Here is a 17,741-nt window from a genome sequence, read left to right on the forward strand (position 1 = left end):
GCCAGAGCTCTTTGATCGCGAGACCGCGCTATGAAGGTCGGGACCTTGTTGTTGTGCCGAGACGCCATTAGGTCGACGTCCGGCACCCCCCAGCGGCGGCAGATTTCCTGAAACACGTCCGGGTGAAGGGACCATTCCCCTGCGTCCATGCCCTGGCGACTGAGGAAGTCTGCTTCCCAGTTTTCTACGCCCGGGATGTGAACTGCTGATATGGTGGAAGCTCTTTCCTCTACCCACATGAGAATTCGCCTGACTTCCTGGAAGGCTTGCCGACTGCGTGTCCCTCCTTGGTGGTTGATGTATGCCACCGCTGTGGAGTTGTCCGACTGAATTCGGATCTGCTTTCCTTCCAGCCACTGCTGGAAGGCTAATAGGGCAAGATACACTGCCCTGATTTCCAGAACATTGATCTGAAGGGTGGACTCCTGCTGAGTCCACGTCCCTTGAGCCCTGTGGTGGAGAAAAACTGCTCCCCACCCTGACAGACTCGCGTCTGTCGTGACCACTGCCCAGGATGGGGGCAGGAATGATCTTCCCTGCGTTAATGAGGTGGGAAGGAGCCACCATAGCAGAGAATCCTTGGCCGTCTGAGAAAGGGAGACTTTCCTGTCCAGGGAAGTTGTCTTCCCGTCCCACTGGCGGAGAATGTCCCATTGAAGTGGACGCAGATGAAACTGCGCGAACGGGACTGCCTCCATTGCTGCCACCATCTTCCCTAGGAAGTGCATGAGGCGCCTTAAGGGGTGCGACTGACCCTGAAGGAGAGACTGCACCCCTGTCCGTAGAGACCGCTGCTTGTCCCGCGGAAGCTTCACTATCGCTGAGAGAGTATGAAACTCCATGCCAAGATACGTTAGTGATTGAGTCGGTGCCAGGTTTGACTTTGAAAAGTTGATGATCCACCCGAAAGTCTGGAGAGTCTCCAGCGCAACATTCAGGCTGTGTTGGCATGCCTCTTGAGAGGGTGCTTTGACAAGTAGATCGTCTAAGTAAGGGATCACCGAATGACCCTGAGAATGCAAGACTGCTACCACTGCCGCCATGACCTTGGTGAAAACCCGTGGGGCTGTCGCCAGACCAAATGGCAGAGCTACGAACTGGAGATGGTCGTCTCCTATCACGAAACGTAGAAAACGTTGGTGCTCTGTAGCAATCGGCACGTGGAGATAAGCATCTTTGATGTCTATTGATGCAAGGAAATCTCCTTGAGACATTGAGGCAATGACAGAGCGGAGGGATTCCATCCGGAACCGCCTGGCGTTCACATGCTTGTTGAGCAGCTTTAGGTCCAGAACAGGACGGAACGAGCCGTCCTTTTTTGGAACCACGAAGAGATTGGAGTAAAAACCTTGCCCTTGTTCCTGCAGAGGAACAGGGATCACCACTCCTTCTGCTTTTAGTGAGCACACCGCCTGCAGAAGGGCATCTGCTCGGTCGGGATGTGGGGAGGTTCTGAAGAACCGAGGCGGAGGACGAGAACTGAATTCTATCCTGTACCCGTGAGACAAAATGTCTGCTACCCACCGGTCTTTGACCTGTGGCAGCCAAATGTCGCAAAAGCGGGAGAGCCTGCCACCGACCGAGGATGCGGAGGGCTGAGGCCGAAAGTCATGAGGCAGCCGCCTTGGAAGCGGTTCCTCCGGTTGCTTTCTTGGGGCGTGACTGAGCCCGCCAGGAATCTGAGCTCCTTTGCTCCTTCTGAGTCCCTTTGGACGAGGAGAATTGGGTCTTGCTGGATCCTCGAAAGGACCGAAACCTCGACTGCCACTTCCTCTGTTGAGGTTTGCTTGATCTGGGCTGGGGTAAGGAGGAGTCCTTACCCTTGGATTGCTTAATGATTTCAGCCAATTGTTCACCAAACAGTCTATCTACAGATAGCGGCAAGCTGGTTAAACATTTTTTGGAAGCAGAATCCGCTTTCCATTCCTTTAACCACAAGGCTCTGCGCAAGACAACAGAGTTGGCAGACGCAATTGAGGTACGGCTTGTAGAGTCCAGGACAGCGTTGATAGCGTAAGTCGCAAACGCAGACATTTGCGAGGTTAGGGACGCTACTCGCGGCACTGCTGGACATATGATAGAGTCCACCTGTGCCAGGCCAGCTGAAATAGCTTGGAGTGCCCACACGGCCGCGAATGCTGGAGCAAACGACGCGCCAATAGCTTCATAGACAGACTTTAACCAAAGGTCCATCTGTCTGTCATTGGCATCTTTAAGTGAAGCCCCATCTTCCACTGCAACTATGGATCTAGCTGCAAGCCTGGAGATTGGGGGATCCACCTTTGGACACTGGGTCCAGCGTTTGACCACGTCAGGGGGAAAGGGATAACGTGTATCCTTAAGACGTTTGGAGAAACGCTTATCTGGGTAGGCATGGTGTTTCTGGACTGATTCTCTGAAGTCAGCGTGGTCCAGAAAAGTACTCAGTTTAGGCTTGGGATACCTGAAATGGAACTTCTCCTGCTGTGCAGCTGCCTCCTCTGCAGAAGGGGCTGGGGGAGAAATATCCAACAGTCTATTGATGGCCGCTATAAGGTCATTTACCATGGCGTCACCATCAGGAGTATCCAGATTGAGAGCGGTTTCAGGATTAGACTCCTGATCACCCTCCTCTGTCTCATCATGTAGAGACTCTTCTCGCTGAGACCCTGATCCGCGTGATGACGTGGGGGGTCTCTCCCAGCGAGCACGCTTAGGCTGCCTGGGACTGTCATCTGAATCAGAGCCGTCAGGCTGAGATGCCTGGGACCCCCTTGAAGCACTGATTAACTCCAACTGAGGGGGACCGGGGAACATTGCCGCAGCAGTGTCCATGGACTGAGTAACTGGTCTGGCCTGCAAGGTCTCTAGGATTTTTGTCATAGTGACAGACATCCTGTCAGCAAAAACAGCAAACTCTGTCCCCGTCACCGGGACAGGGTTCACCGGCGACTCTGCCTGGGCCACTACCACCATAGGCTCCGGCTGACGAAGTGGCACAGGGACCGAACATTGCACACAATGGGGGTCATTGTAACCTGCCGGTAGATTAGCCCCACAAGCGGCACAAGCAGCGTTCACAGCCTGTGTCTTGGCACCCTTGCGTTTTGCAGATGACATGTTGTCGTCTCCTCAGAGCAATAGGGGTATACAGCCAAGAAGCGACCTTACAGTGCAATATATATAGATATATCTGGTACAGGAAAAAGTACACCAAATAACACTGTGGCACTAGTGGGGCCAGCACGAATGTGCTGCTTACCGCCCGCTTAACGCGGGTGTGTGGTCGCCAGAAATCCCTTGTCTGGGTCTCCCAGAGCCTGTGAGGGGGACCGGGGAATGTCCGTTCCCCAGCCAGACTGCATGCAGGAATGGCTGCCGGCGTCTCTGTGGAGGGGGGGCGGGCCCTGGGTGTGCTCAGACAAAAAGCGGGAAACCTGCGTCCCACTGTGCCCAGTGAGAGGGCTGGAGCATGTAAATAAGGCTCCAGCCCTCGGCGCTGACGATTGCACAACGCCTGTCCCCTTCCCTGATTGACAGGGAGGGGGCGGGAACGAAGCGGAGCTAGGCCGCAAAAGCCGGGGACTAGATTTATAAGCGCCGCCGTCGTAAAAGCACGGTCGGCGCTAAGTCCCCGGCGCACTACAAGTCCCAGCCGCGCCGCCGCTCCCGGAGCGGCCGGCGCGGTAGTTCCCAACACATAAAGTCACTCAGCTAAGCTGCAGTGACTCAAACCCCAGCGCGCAGCGCTACTGTCCCCGGCGCACTAGCACACCCAGCAAGTCTGGAGTGTGCGCGGCCAGGCCATAGGGGGACACAGAGTACCTGAATGTTGCAGGGCCTTGTCCCTGAACGGTACCCCGGCTCCTTATCCAGCAGGTTCAATGGGTCTGTGGACGGAGCCCGGCCTCAGGGCTTGGAGGCCGGTAAGATCCCACTTCCTCAGAGCCCCTCAGGGGGATGGGGAAGGAAAACAGCATGTGGGCTCCCGCCTCCGTACCCGCAATGGGTACCTCAACCTTACAAACCACAAGTGGGGTGAGAAGGGAGCATGCTGGGGGCCCTATATGGGCTCTCTTTTCTTCCATCCGATATAGTCAGCAGCTACTGCTGACTAAACAGTGGAGCAATGCGTGGATGTCTGACCTCCTTCGCACAAAGCAGAAAACTGGTGAGCCAGTGATCCCACTGGGGGTGTATAGCCAGAAGGGGAGGGGCCTTACACTTTTTAGTGTAATGCTTTGTGTGGCCTCCGGAGGCAGTGCTATACACCCAATCGTCTGGGTCTCCCAATGGAGCGCCGAAGAAATATACTTTAAAAATATAGCTGGGGACCCGACCATAGCCACAGGCTAAACTAGTCTGGTGCTGCCTCCGACTGGCTCTTCTCGGCACTGCTAAAAGTGATTAACAAGTCTCTTCCTATGTACAAGAGGGGAAGCGCCTGTCAATTATGTGCAGTGAGCTGGGAAGATCTGGCCAGGAGCTACACTGGACTATGCTCATTAAAGGGGGAGGAATAAGTGGCAGCGAGAATACTGCAGGATAAATTTTACAGCACTGGGCTACATATTTTTAAAAGTAGTCATGTTCAGTTGTGAAATGATTCATTTCTTAATGATTTTGACCTTTTAGTGCGACACAATTATTGTATAAAAGTTTCAGTACTTTAAAACATTATTTTTGCAAATATAAAAGATGCAGAATATTTTATGACAATTTTCTGAAATTTATTTAGAGGAGATCAAGTAAGTGGGAAACCACCTTTAAATCACCAAAGAGGAGCCACAAATGTTGCTCATAGTTCAGGCATCTGAACAGCTTTTTTATGTCGTCATAGGTTTCTTTCATGTGGACAGTATAACCAACTGGAAATAAAGTCAGTGCATTGCCATTATGCAGATAGATAGCTTTAAGGCAAGTTTGGATGAACTGATGAACAGCTTCCATTAGTTTGGATTATGACTTATATTTGGAGCTTCTATTAAACTGTTGATGTTGGTGCATGCCATAAGATGGCCCTCCATGAAGACGTATTGGACAAGATGTTTATCACAGTTGCAGAACAGAAGGGAATTTTGTTTACTTACCGTAAATTCCTTTTCTTCTAGCTCCTATTGGGAGACCCAGACAATTGGGTGTATAGCTTCTGCCTCCGGAGGCCACACAAAGTATTACACTCAAAAGTGTAACCCCTCCCCTCTGCCCATACACCCTCCCGTGCATCACGGGCTCCTCAGTTTTGGTGCAAAAGCAGGAAGGAGGAAACTTATAAATTGGTTTAAGGTAAATTCAATCCGAAGGATGTTCGGAGAACTGAAAACCATGAAACAATTGAACATGAACAACATGTGTACACAAAAGAACAACTAGCCCGAAGGGAACAGGGGCGGGTGCTGGGTCTCCCAATAGGAGCTAGAAGAAAAGGAATTTACGGTAAGTAAACAAAATTCCCTTCTTCTTTGTCGCTCCATTGGGAGACCCAGACAATTGGGACGTCCAAAAGCAGTCCCTGGGTGGGTAAAAGAATACCTCGATAACAAGAGCCGACACGACTCCCTCTTACAGGTGGGCCACCGCCGCCTGAAGGACTTGCCTACCTAGACTGGCATCTGCCGAAGCATAGGCATGCACTTGATAGTGCTTTGTGAAAGTGTGCATACTAGACCACGTAGCTGCCTGACACACTTGTAGAGCCGTTGCCTGGTGCCGCAATGCCCAGGACGCCCCCACGGCTCTGGTAGAATGGGCTTTCAGCCCCGAAGGAATCGGAAGCCCCGAAGAACGGTAAGCTTCAAGAATCGGTTCCTTGATCCACCGAGCCAAGGTTGACCTGGAAGCTTGCGAACCCTTACGCTGACCGGCCACAAGGACAAAGAGCGCATCTGAACGGCGCAGGGGCGCTGTGCGAGACACGTAGAATCGGAGTGCTCTCACTAGATCTAATGAGTGCAAATCCTTTTCAAAGCGTTGAATTGGATTAGGGCAAAATGAAGGTAAGGTGATATCCTGATTGAGATGAAAAGGCGATACCACCTTAGGGAGAAATTCCGGAACAGGACGGAGAACCACCTTATCCTGGTGAAAAACCAGGAAGGGGGCTTTGCATGACAGTGCTGCAAGCTCCGACACTCTTCGGAGTGAGGTAATTGCCACTAGAAATGCCACCTTCTGCGAAAGACGTGATAAAGAGACATCCCGCAGCGGCTCAAAAGGCGGTTTCTGAAGAGCTGTTAGCACCCTGTTAAGGTCCCAGGGTTCAAGCGGGCGCTTGTAAGGTGGGACTATGTGGCAAACTCCCTGCAGGAACGTGCGGACCTGCGGAAGCTTGGCCAGGCGCTTTTGAAAGAATATTGAGAGTGCCGATACTTGCCCTTTGAGAGAACTAAGTGACAACCCCTTATCCATTCCGGATTGAAGGAAGGAAAGAAAAGTGGGTAAGGCAAAAGGCCAGGGAGTAAAACCTTTATCAGAACACCAGGACAAGAAAATCCGCCAAGACCTGTAATAGATCTTGGCGGACGTCGGTTTCCTGGCCTGTCTCATAGTGGCAATGACATCCTGAGACAACCCTGAAGACGCTAGGAGCCAGGACTCAATGGCCACACAGTCAGGTTGAGGGCCGCAGAATTCTGATGGAAAAACGGCCCTTGCGACAGCAAGTCTGGGCGGTCTGGCAGCGCCCACGGCTGACCCACCGTGAGATGCCACAGATCCAGGTACCATGACCGCCTCGGCCAGTCTTGAGCGACGAGAATGGCGCGACGGCAGTCGGACCTGATCTTGCGTAGTACTCTGGGCAGCATTGCCAGAGGAGGAAATACATAAGGCAGTCGAAACTGCGACCAATCCTGAACTAATGCGTCCGCCGCCAGAGCTCTGTGATCTTGAGATCGTGCCATGAAGGCCGGGACCTTGTTGTTGTGCCGTGACGCCATGAGATCGACGTCCGGCGTTCCCCAGCGGCGACAGATCTCTCGAAACACTTCTGGGTGCAGGGACCATTCCCCCGCATCCATTCCCTGACGACTGAGAAAATCTGCTTCCCAGTTTTCTACGCCCGGTATGTGAACTGCGGAGATGGTGGATGCTGTGGCTTCCACCCACTGCAGAATTCGCCGGACTTCTTGGAAGGCTTGACGACTCCGCGTGCCGCCTTGGTGGTTGATGTATGCGACGGCAGTGGCGTTGTCCGACTGGATACGGATCTGCCTGCCCTCCAGCAACTGCTGGAAAGCCAATAGGGCCAGATACACTGCCCTTATCTCCAGGACATTGATCTGAAGGGAAGACTCTATCGGAGTCCAGGTTCCCTGAGCCCTTTGATGGAGGAACACCGCTCCCCACCCTGACAGGCTCGCGTCCGTGGTGACCACAGCCCAGGTTGGGGGCAGGAAGGATTTTCCCTGTGATAGAGAAGTGGGAAGAAGCCACCACTGAAGAGACGTCTTTGTTGCAAGGGAAAGAGAGACGTTCCTGTCGAGAGAGTTCGACCTCCTGTCCCATTTGTGGAGAATGTCCCACTGGAGCGGGCGCAGATGGAATTGCGCGAAAGGCACTGCCTCCATTGCTGCCACCATCTTCCCCAGGAAGTGCATGAGGCGTCTCAAGGGGTGTGACTGAGTCTGAATCAGAGATTGCACCCCTGCCTGCAGTGACAGCTGTTTGTCTAGTGGTAGCTTGACTACCGCTGACTGTGTATGAAACTCCATCCCTAGATAAGTCAGAGATTGGGTCGGTGTCAACTTGGATTTTGGGAAGTTGATGAGCCACCCGAACTGCTGGAGGGTCTCCAGAGCGACGGTAAGGCTGTGTTGACACGCCGCCCGAGAAGGTGCCCTGACTAGGAGATCGTCTAAGTAGGGAATCACCGAGTGCCCCTGAGAATGCAGGACCGCCACAACGGATGCCATGACTTTGGTGAAAACCCGTGGGGCTGTCGCCAGGCCGAAGGGCAATGCCACGAACTGAAGGTGTTCGTCCCCGATGGCGAAACGCAAAAAGCGTTGATGTTCTGGTGCGATCGGCACATGGAGATAAGCATCCTTGATGTCGATCGAGGAAGTCTCCTTGTGACATCGAGGCGATGACCGAGCGGAGAGATTCCATCCGGAATCGTCTGGTGCTCACGTGTTTGTTGAGCAATTTGAGGTCCAGAACGGGACGGAATGATCCGTCTTTCTTTGGCGCCATGAATAAGTTGGAGTAAAAACCGCGACCCTGTTCCTGAGTGGGAACGGGGGTCACAACTCCTTCTTTTTTCAGAGCGTCCACTGCTTGAAAAAGTGCGTCTGCCCGCGCGGGGGGCGGGGAGGTTCTGAAGAAACGAGTCGGAGGACGAGAGCTGAACTCTATCCTGTAACCGTGAGACAGGATGTCTCTCACCCATCGGTCTTGAACATGTGGCCACCAGGCGTCGCGAAAGCGGGAGAGCCTGCCACCGACCGAGGATGCGGTTCGGGGATGCCGTGAGTCATGAGGAGGCCGCCTTGGGGGCAGTGCCTCCGGCGGTCTTTTGGGGGCGTGACTTAGACCGCCACGCATAGGAGTTCCTCTGGCCTTTGTCCTGTCTATTGGACGAAGAGGACTGTGGCTTGGCGGAGGGACGAAAGGACCGAAACCTCGATTGTATTTTTCGTTGCTGAGGTCTCTTGGGTTTGGACTGGGGTAAGGAGGAGTCCTTTCCCTTGGATTCCTTAATAATCTCATCCAATCGTTCGCCAAACAATCTCTCGCCAGAAAACGGCAAACCGGTTAAGAACCTCTTGGAAGCCGAGTCTGCCTTCCATTCGCGCAGCCACATGGCCCTGCGGACTGCAACAGAATTAGCGGATGCCACCGCTGTACGGCTAGCAGAGTCTAGGACTGCGTTCATGGCGTAGGAAGAAAACGCCGACGCCTGAGAGGTTAAAGATGCAACCTGCGGGGCAGACGTACGTGTGACCGCATTAATCTCAGCCAGACAAGCTGAGATAGCTTGGAGTGCCCACACGACTGCAAAAGCCGGGGCAAAAGACGCTCCCGTGGCCTCATAGATGGATTTCACCAGGAGTTCTATCTGCCTGTCAGTGGCATCTTTTAGTGATGAGCCATCTGCAACCGAAACCACAGATCTAGCCGCCAATCTGGAGACTGGGGGATCCACCTTGGGACATTGAGCCCAACCCTTAACTACGTCAGCGGGGAAGGGGTAACGTGTGTCAGTAAGGCGCTTAGTAAAGCGCTTGTCCGGAACCGCTCTGGGCTTCTGGATGGCATCCCTGAAGTTAGAGTGATCAAAAAATGCACTCCGTGTACGTTTGGGAAACCGAAACTGGTGTTTCTCCTGCTGAGAGGCCGACTCCTCTATAGGTGGAGGCGGGGGAGATAGATCCAACACCTGATTGATGGACGAGATAAGATCATTTACTAAGGCGTCCCCTTCAGGTGTATCAAGATTGAGAGCAACATCAGGGTCCGAGCCCTGAGCTGCAACCTCCGCCTCGTCCTCCAGAGAGTCCTCAAGCTGGGAACCCGAGCAGCGTGAGGAAGTCGGGGAAGATTCCAAGCGAGCCCGCTTAGCTGGTCTGGGACTGTGGTCCGTGGAGGAGTCCTCCACGTGAGACCTAGGGCCCACCCCGGCCGGGGTGGACCGAGAGGGACCTGGAGGCGCCGATCTAACAGGGTCCGGGGCCTGTGTAAGGACCGGTCTGGACTGCAGGGCTTCCAGCAACTTGGCAGACCATTTGTCCATAGACTGAGCCATGGATTGTGAGAGTGACTCTGAGAGCTTTTCAGCAAAAACTGCAAACTCTGTCGCTGCCACCTGGACAGTGGAAGCAGGGGGGTCTACCTGAGCCGAGGGGCCCACTAGTGACCGAGGCTCCGGCTGAGCAAGCGTAACAGGGGCCGAGCATTGCTCACAGTGAGGGCAGGTGGAACCAGCAGGTAACATAGCCCTACAAGAGGTACATGTCGCAAAAAAACCCTGTGCTTTAGTGCCCTTGCTCCTTGTGGACGACATGCTGTTGTGTCCTAGGAGCGTGATCACTGAGGGTATATAGAAAAAAGGGTATACAGCCCGGCCGAACAGAAATAAGTATATATATACGTATCTATACCGGCACCCAGGGGGACCAACACCGAGTGACCGGTGCGGCTTACCGACCGCTAAAAAGCGGGGTGTGTGTGCTCCAGATTCCCTGCCTTGCTCTCCCAGAGCTGCAGAGCTGTTCTCTGTGATTCTCCACCGGCAGAATGTCCGAAAAATGGCTGCCGGAGCTCTCAGGGGAGGAGTGAAGCCGTGGGCAGCGTTAGGAAAAGTGCGGGAATCTGGGGTCCCCACAGTGATCAGTGAGGGGGGAGGGAGCATACAGGATGCCCCGGCCCTCACATCCGACGTCAGATCGGCTGTCCCGCCCCTATCTCTGATAGACAGGCCCGGGGGCGGGAGTTTTGCCACTAGGCCGCGATGAAGCCGGGGACTAAATTTAATACCGCGGCCGACAAGCAGGCGCGGTCGGCGCGGTAGTCCCCGGTCTTCACAATTCAGCAGCCAGTTGCGGCGTCCGGGAACCAGGCGCTCCATACACAGTCCCCATGGGGACACAGAGTACCTCGTGGATGCACGGCCCTGTCCCTGAGGATAGATAAGCTCCTGTCCAGCAGATTCCCTCAGGGGCTGCGGAGGGAGCACGGTCCCAGAACCTGGATGACCGCTTCGGATCCCACTTCTACCAGAGCCCTAAGGGATGGAGAAGGAAACACGGCATGAGGCTCCGGCCGTCGTACCCGCAATGGGTACCTCAACCTTAACAGCACCGCCGACTTAGTGGGGTGAGAAGGGAGCATGCCGGGGGCCCCGTGGGGGCCCTCTTTTCTTCCAACCGATACAATCAGCAGCTGCTGCTAACTAAAATGGAGATGTGTGAGTGGATGTGTGCCTCCTTCCACACAAAGCATAAAACTGAGGAGCCCGTGATGCACGGGAGGGTGTATGGGCAGAGGGGAGGGGTTACACTTTTGAGTGTAATACTTTGTGTGGCCTCCGGAGACAGAAGCTATACACCCAATTGTCTGGGTCTCCCAATGGAGCGACAAAGAAAAAGAAATACGAACATCATCCGCTAGGACACTCCACTGCTGTATCCTAGAACCTAAGAGCTCAGCCTTGGGTAAATCGAAATCTCTAACAAGATCGTTCAGATCACTCTGCGATATAAGGTGAGGTTGAGGTTGCTGACAGAGTCTGGGTCGTGAGAGGAAGATGCTTCATGACACCAAGCTTCTTCCTCAATTGACTCAACTGAAAACATTTCAGGTGCTTCCAGAACCGGCAGTTTTTCTGTATGTGGTACTGGGCGTATTGCAGATGGAATGTTTGGATACTGTGGAATGTAAAGTCCACTTCTTTCTTTAAACTCTTTTCCTAATGGGGGGCACCATGCAGAAATAGAAATTTGTAATGTGATGTGATCGGTTGGCTCTCTCCAGAACATTGGGACTGCAAAAAAGGCATAGATTGCCTCTTCCCATGCAACCACTGGGTAAGATGTGATGCAGGTCTATTGCAGTATATGTGTGGAGTCCAACTCTTCTCCTGATTAGAGATGAGCGGTTCCGTCGAGGCTCGATACGCCGGCAGCAAACGAGCCTAGCTACACAGACTCGAGCTTGACCTGAACCCCCGTATCAAGTCACTGATTGGCAGTTTGAGTCTCCGCCCACATACAGCCAGCCATAAGCAGATCACTTCTGGGAAAGAGTGGTGGGGAGGGGGCTTTTTGAAACTTTTTTTTTTTTTGTTGCACACTACACTAATTGTGCTGATGTTACCCCCAGTGTGAGCCATTCAATCACTGCAAGTGGCTTGCACCAGGCTGAGCACCAAGCATTACTGCACACAGCTTTGCTCGCGTGAGTTTTGTTTGCACGTAAAGCATCCGAACCTTGATTTTTAAATTTGGTATTCGGTTCGAAAACCGAACCTCGGGTTTGCTCATCTCTAGTCCTGATCTCACATTCTGCATCCAAAATACAAGTTGTAAACTTTCGTTATGGTAGTAAAGTTTCACCTTTGTGGACGCAAAAGTGACTTCTCCCTATATGTAGCAAAAACTATCAAATTTGTTAATGCAAGAACGATGCATATCTGAAAAAGCATATAGAAACGTCAATATGTTAAGAAACTATAGTAAGAAATCGTAAAACTGTATACCTTACACAGAGAGCATTTCTAAAAGTAGGTGATACAACTGTAATTAGGATTACTCTTCGGAGCGGGGTTGGTGTTTTGATTGGTCACTCTATAGCTGGTGTCACACATAACGACAACGACGTCGCTGCTACGTCACCATATTCTGTGACGTAGCAGCGACCTCAACAGCGACGTCGCTGTGTGTGACACATAACAACGATCAGACCCCTGCTGCGAAATCGTTGCTCGCTCCTGAATGTTCCAGGTCATTTTTTGATCGCTGCTATCCCGCTGCGCCATGCTGATAAGCTGATAATCCTTGTGTTTGACACCGCAGCAGCGACGATCGCTACGCTACGCTACGTCTGAAACCACACAACGACCGTCGACGTTGCTATGATCGCTGCTCCGTCGCTGCTTTATATAACATGTTTGACAGCTTACTAACGATCATCTATGGTCGCTGCTACGTCACAGAATATGGTGACGTAGCAGCGACGTCGTTGTCGTTATGTGTGACACCAGCTTAAGATGATAGAATACTGGAGGCTCAATGGACTAAATAGATGATGTAATTGACTAGCTACTAATAATGAAATAATTATGATGAAATAATAAAGATGCAATTTTTCTATAAGCTTGCACGAAAGGTGTCATAAGTAATTACAACTTCTTCTGGATCTTGAGAATTAGAGCAATCAGCAAATGTAAGCATCATATTTGTTTTGAGCAACATAAAATTAGTGAAGTTCAATTGTTTTCATCTCTGAACCAATTTGGCTGTAGAACAGTGTAATCAGAAAACACCTTCAAAAACAGCTTCTTCGATATGTGCAAAACATTTTAAAGATTTCAATAGTTTTGGAGTTGTGGTTCTAGTAATGTGTTACCAATGATAGTAAGTAATAACCACAAATGGCCAAAATTGTTTTATTTCTAACCTGTGTTTTACCACTGCCAGGTGCCCCTGCAATCTCAGTAACTTCTCCCGTATAGAGTCCCGAATCCAATAGGAGGTCTAGCCTGCAAAGTAAAGAACAAAATGAATATAATATGTGCAGTATATTATTCTTATATGTCTAAAGAGGATGACTTTACAGACTACAAGCTTAATTCAGATTATGTCTTTCACAGGCACAAGCCTAAAAAGTTGTACTTTTACCCTCTGAAACAGATTACACAGACTTCATCATCTTTATGACTTCTACTAATCCCAGGAGATTAGTATATGATAGGAAAATGCAATAATATAAGCATACCTGACTTTTTGGAAAGCAAACAACAGAATTCTAAGAACAGCAGATACATGAATGTTCCCCTATGTCTTCTAGTTATTTCCTCCCCCCTCTAGTTATCTCCTATAGTCAGGTCCCTGTCACTTACAGGACAGCAATGTGATATTTATCTCTGGAGTAAAGCCCCCATCACACATAGCGAGATCGCTGAAACGTCACAGGTTTTGGGACGTATCAGCGACCTCGCTAGCGATATCGCTGTGTGTGTCAAGCAGCAGCGAGCGGGCCCCTGCTGTGAGGTAGCTGATCGTGACAAAACGATCAGGACCATTTTTTGCTCGTTGGTCTCCCGCTGTGCAGCACGCATCGGCGTGTTTGACGGCAGGAAACCAACGAGCACCGGTTCTGAGTGTGCAGGGAGTAGTCATTACACGGGTCGCTGGTGGCTGATAGCTGGTCGCTGTGCCGATCTGCCTGATTGACTGCTCAACAGCGACCATGTAGCGACATTCCAGCGATCCCTGCCAGGTCGGATTGCTGGTGGGATCGCTGGTACGTCGCTATGTGTAACGGGAACCTAAGATACCTGGTAGAAGAAGGGTGATATTTTCTCCACCTTTCAGATCATCTATTTACATTGTCACATTGCTTCCATCACACAATTAGTTAAAAACAGTGTTACCAATAGGTAGAATGACTTTTAGATTGAAACACGGAGCACCAATGTCTAATGTAGACTAATTCATAATCAACCAGATTTCACATTGTATTAGCTTCACATGGGTATGTAAAATGTCACTAAGCCCGAGTGGTATAGCAATATAGAAGATGTACAATCTTTGTAGAAAATCAAACTTTTAGGTACAGTTTGATTTTTTTTTATCTTTTGTTTTAAAGACCAGTCCCAGTAGCATTTATAAATCAGTGACAGAAGACCATTACCTCCCCCTCCAACACCACATTTGAGGAATAGGAAATCGGAGACTTATTGGCTTTTACTATTCATTTCACAAGTTGCCTTTACTCTGTATCCACTTACTTTTTGCTACCGGTGGGAAGGATTGCGGTTGACGCTTTCAGCTCTTCATACAAATCGGCTCCATTGTTGGGAAAGGCAGAGTACTGAGCAAGCAGCACACGTCTCACAGCTACAAGAGCCTAAAATACATTTCAATCTCTTTATTTTTTTTTCATATAACTATCATCGTATTATGTTCTTAAACAATCATAAGGAGTTTCTCTAAGCTTATACAATCCACTTCATAAATCCCTGGCCCAACAATGTGTATAGAAATGATAAGATAAAGGGTTGCATGCAAAATGTGATATGATGCAACCTCAGAGCTAGGAGCAGAGGTCCAAGGCCCACATACACTACTATTGGCCAAACCTAAAGATATGGATGGCTTTGATCAACAATCTAATGTGCATGGAGGCCTCCTGAAAGATTATGTAGGGGATATAAGGATCTGACTAGTCTGATTTTGGTCTGCCTATCCTTTTGTTCACTAAACGTGGTGTCACACATAGCGACGCAGCAGCGATCACGACCAGCGATCTGACCTTATCAGGATCGCTGCTGCGTCGTTACATGGTCGCTGGTGAGCAGTCAAACAGGCAGATCTCACCAGCGACCAGCCCCCAGCGAGCAGCAACGCGTGGAAACGTAACTAAGGTAAATATCGGGTAACCAAGGAAAGCACTTCTCTTGGTTATCCGATATTTACCTTAGTTACTAGCATCAGCCGCTCTCCCGCTGTCAGTGCCGTCTCCCTGTTCCCTGCACTCCTAGCCAGAGTACACATCGGGTTAATTACCCGATGTGTACTCCAGCTACGTATGCAGGGATCAGGGAGCCGGCACTGGCAGTGTGAGAGCGGCGGACGCTAGTAACTAAGGTACATATCGGGTAACCAAGGAAAGGGCTTCTTGGTTACCCGATGTTTACCGTGGTTACAGCTTACCGCAGGCTGCCAGACGCCGGCTCCCTGCTCGCTTCAGTTCGTCGCTCTCTCGCTGTCACACACAGCGATGTGTGCTTCACAGCGGGAGAGCAACGTCCAAAAAATGAAGCAGGACATTCAGCAACGACCGGCGACCTCACAGTAGGGGCCAGGTCGTTGCTGGATGTCAGACACAGCGACAGCGACGTCGCTGCTACGTCACAGAAAATGGTGACTTAGCAGCGACGTCGTTGTCGTCGTCACTATGTGTGACACGAGACAAGCTGCCAACAGAAATATCTGGCAGTGGCTCTCTTATGTAGAACACAGGAGTGCAATGGGCGCTCGTGGGTATGGAGAAGTCGTGCGAAACAGCTGTAAGCAGATCGATCGGCCAAAACATTGCAAGGTTGACAGCTAGCAAAAAGTGTAAGGAGGGCTTTAGATGCAGCTCTGGATGACATAACAGACTGCTTACACTGCCCACATACATTGTAAAAAATTCAATGATAAACCTATCATTTATTTTGTTATAGATTAATAATGCAGTTGAACAAAAATCACCTAAATTAACAAAATCAGAAATATAAATGCTGTTCGTAGTGACGTTTACTCTAGAGGCCAGATTACTGACCGCAGGCCTGATTGAGTCTTAACCCCTTAACGACCGCGGGCCGTAAAATTACGTCCTAAATGACATAATGTTACTGCCCGCGGTCCTCCGGCGGCAGCATGCCGCGATCGGCACACATCTCAGCTGATTTTCACAGCTGAGATGTGTGCCTGCTAGGCACGAGCAGAATCGTTATCTGCTCGTGCCGATTAACCCCTTATATGGCGCTGTCAATACATGACAGCGCCATTATAAGCGCGATTGCGGTAATATTTTCCTTACCGCCCGATACCGGAAGTCACGTGACGCAATCACGTGACTCCCGATAGTTGTCATGGTAGCACAGGGTCATGTGATGACTCCTGTACTACACCTGACTTGGTTTCACTTTCGCTGTGCCCGGGGCACAGCAAAAGAGAAAGACAGCGTATCTGCTGTTTACAGCCTTGCAGCTGTGATCAGCAGATACTGCAGAGCGATCGGAATGCTGATCGCAATAGCCCCCTAGGGGGACTAGTAAACTAAAAAAAAAAAGTTAAAAAATAAGTTTTAAAAAATTAAAAAAAAAACAAAAAAACCTAAAAGTTCAAATCACCCCCCATTCGCCCCATTGAAAATTAAAGGGTTAAAAAAATAAAAAATATACACACATTTGGTATCGCCGCGTTCAGAAACGCCCGATCTATCAAAATATAAAATCAATTAATCTGATCTGTAAACGGCGTAGCGGCAAAAAAATTCCAAACGCCAAAACGACGTTTTTTTGTCGCCACAACTTTTGCGCAAAATGCAATAAGAGGCGATCAAAACGTAGCATCTGCGCAAAAATGGTACCGTTAAAAACGTCAGCTCGAGACGCAAAAAATAAGCCGTCATTGAGCCTAAGATCCCGAAAAATGAGAACGCTACGGGTCACGGAATATGGCGTAAAACGTGCGCCACTTTTTTCGGACAAACTTCCGATTTTTTTTTAACCCCTTATATAAAAGTAAACCTATACATGTTTGGTGTCTACGAACTCGCACTGACGTGAGGCATCACACCCACACATCAGTTTTACCATATAGTGAACACAGTGAATAAAATATCTCAAAAACCATAGTGCTATCGCACTTTTTTTGCAATTTTTCAGCATTTGGAATTTTTTTGCCATTTTCTAGTACACAATATGGTAAAACTGATGGTTTCATTTAAAAGTACAGCTCGTTCCGCAAAAAATGAGCCCTCACATGACCATATTGACTGAAAAATAAAAAAGTTACGTCTCTCAGAAAAAGAATGGCGAAAAAAAAAAACGGAAAGCGAAAAATCGGCCGGTCGTGAAGGGGTTAATGATTGACCAATTTTGCCTGTTTTTTTTTTTTTTTTTTTATAGTCAAAAATGGTTTTAGATTTTGTTCACTGACATGGCTAATAGATTTTGTTTTATGCAACTTACATAATTTCTATTTCTGATACAAATATAGAATAAAAAGCCAATTTTCTTTGTTTATATTTTATACCGTCTAGGTTTCACACCAAGTAACCTGTTAAATTAATTCTCTATGCTATCACGTTTGTGTGAATACCTAGAATATAGGCTGTTTTGCTGTATGTATGTAATAAAATGTATTTTATATAAAATCATATTTTTTGTTCTGAGGACATTTTATTTCTTGTAAGAAAGTACACACACACACACACACACACACATTTATAGCTATACACACACTTTTTGTTCATTACACGCTAGAAATCATAAATGATCTCTGGGAAACATTGTTTTTGAAACTCCAGTTACAGGAATCAGCCCCTTG

At 49.7% G+C, this 17,741-nt stretch overlaps 1 protein-coding gene across 2 annotated transcripts in view; it reads right to left on the bottom strand.

The window, feature by feature from the left end:
* The window catches only part of RAD51D (RAD51 paralog D), an 81,057-nt gene that overhangs the window by 41,268 nt on the left and 22,048 nt on the right, over positions 1–17,741 (bottom strand). For both annotated transcript variants that reach the window (XM_075334180.1, XM_075334179.1), the window contains exons 4-5: positions 14,429–14,547; positions 13,096–13,177 (exon numbers count right to left, since the gene is read on the bottom strand). In XM_075334180.1, the coding sequence (XP_075190295.1) occupies positions 13,096–13,177; positions 14,429–14,547 (201 nt within the window). The remainder of the gene's footprint in view (positions 1–13,095; positions 13,178–14,428; positions 14,548–17,741) is intronic.

The sequence above is a fragment of the Anomaloglossus baeobatrachus genome, chromosome 2 (genome assembly GCF_048569485.1).
Source record: "Anomaloglossus baeobatrachus isolate aAnoBae1 chromosome 2, aAnoBae1.hap1, whole genome shotgun sequence".
Lineage (NCBI taxonomy): Eukaryota > Metazoa > Chordata > Amphibia > Anura > Aromobatidae > Anomaloglossus > Anomaloglossus baeobatrachus.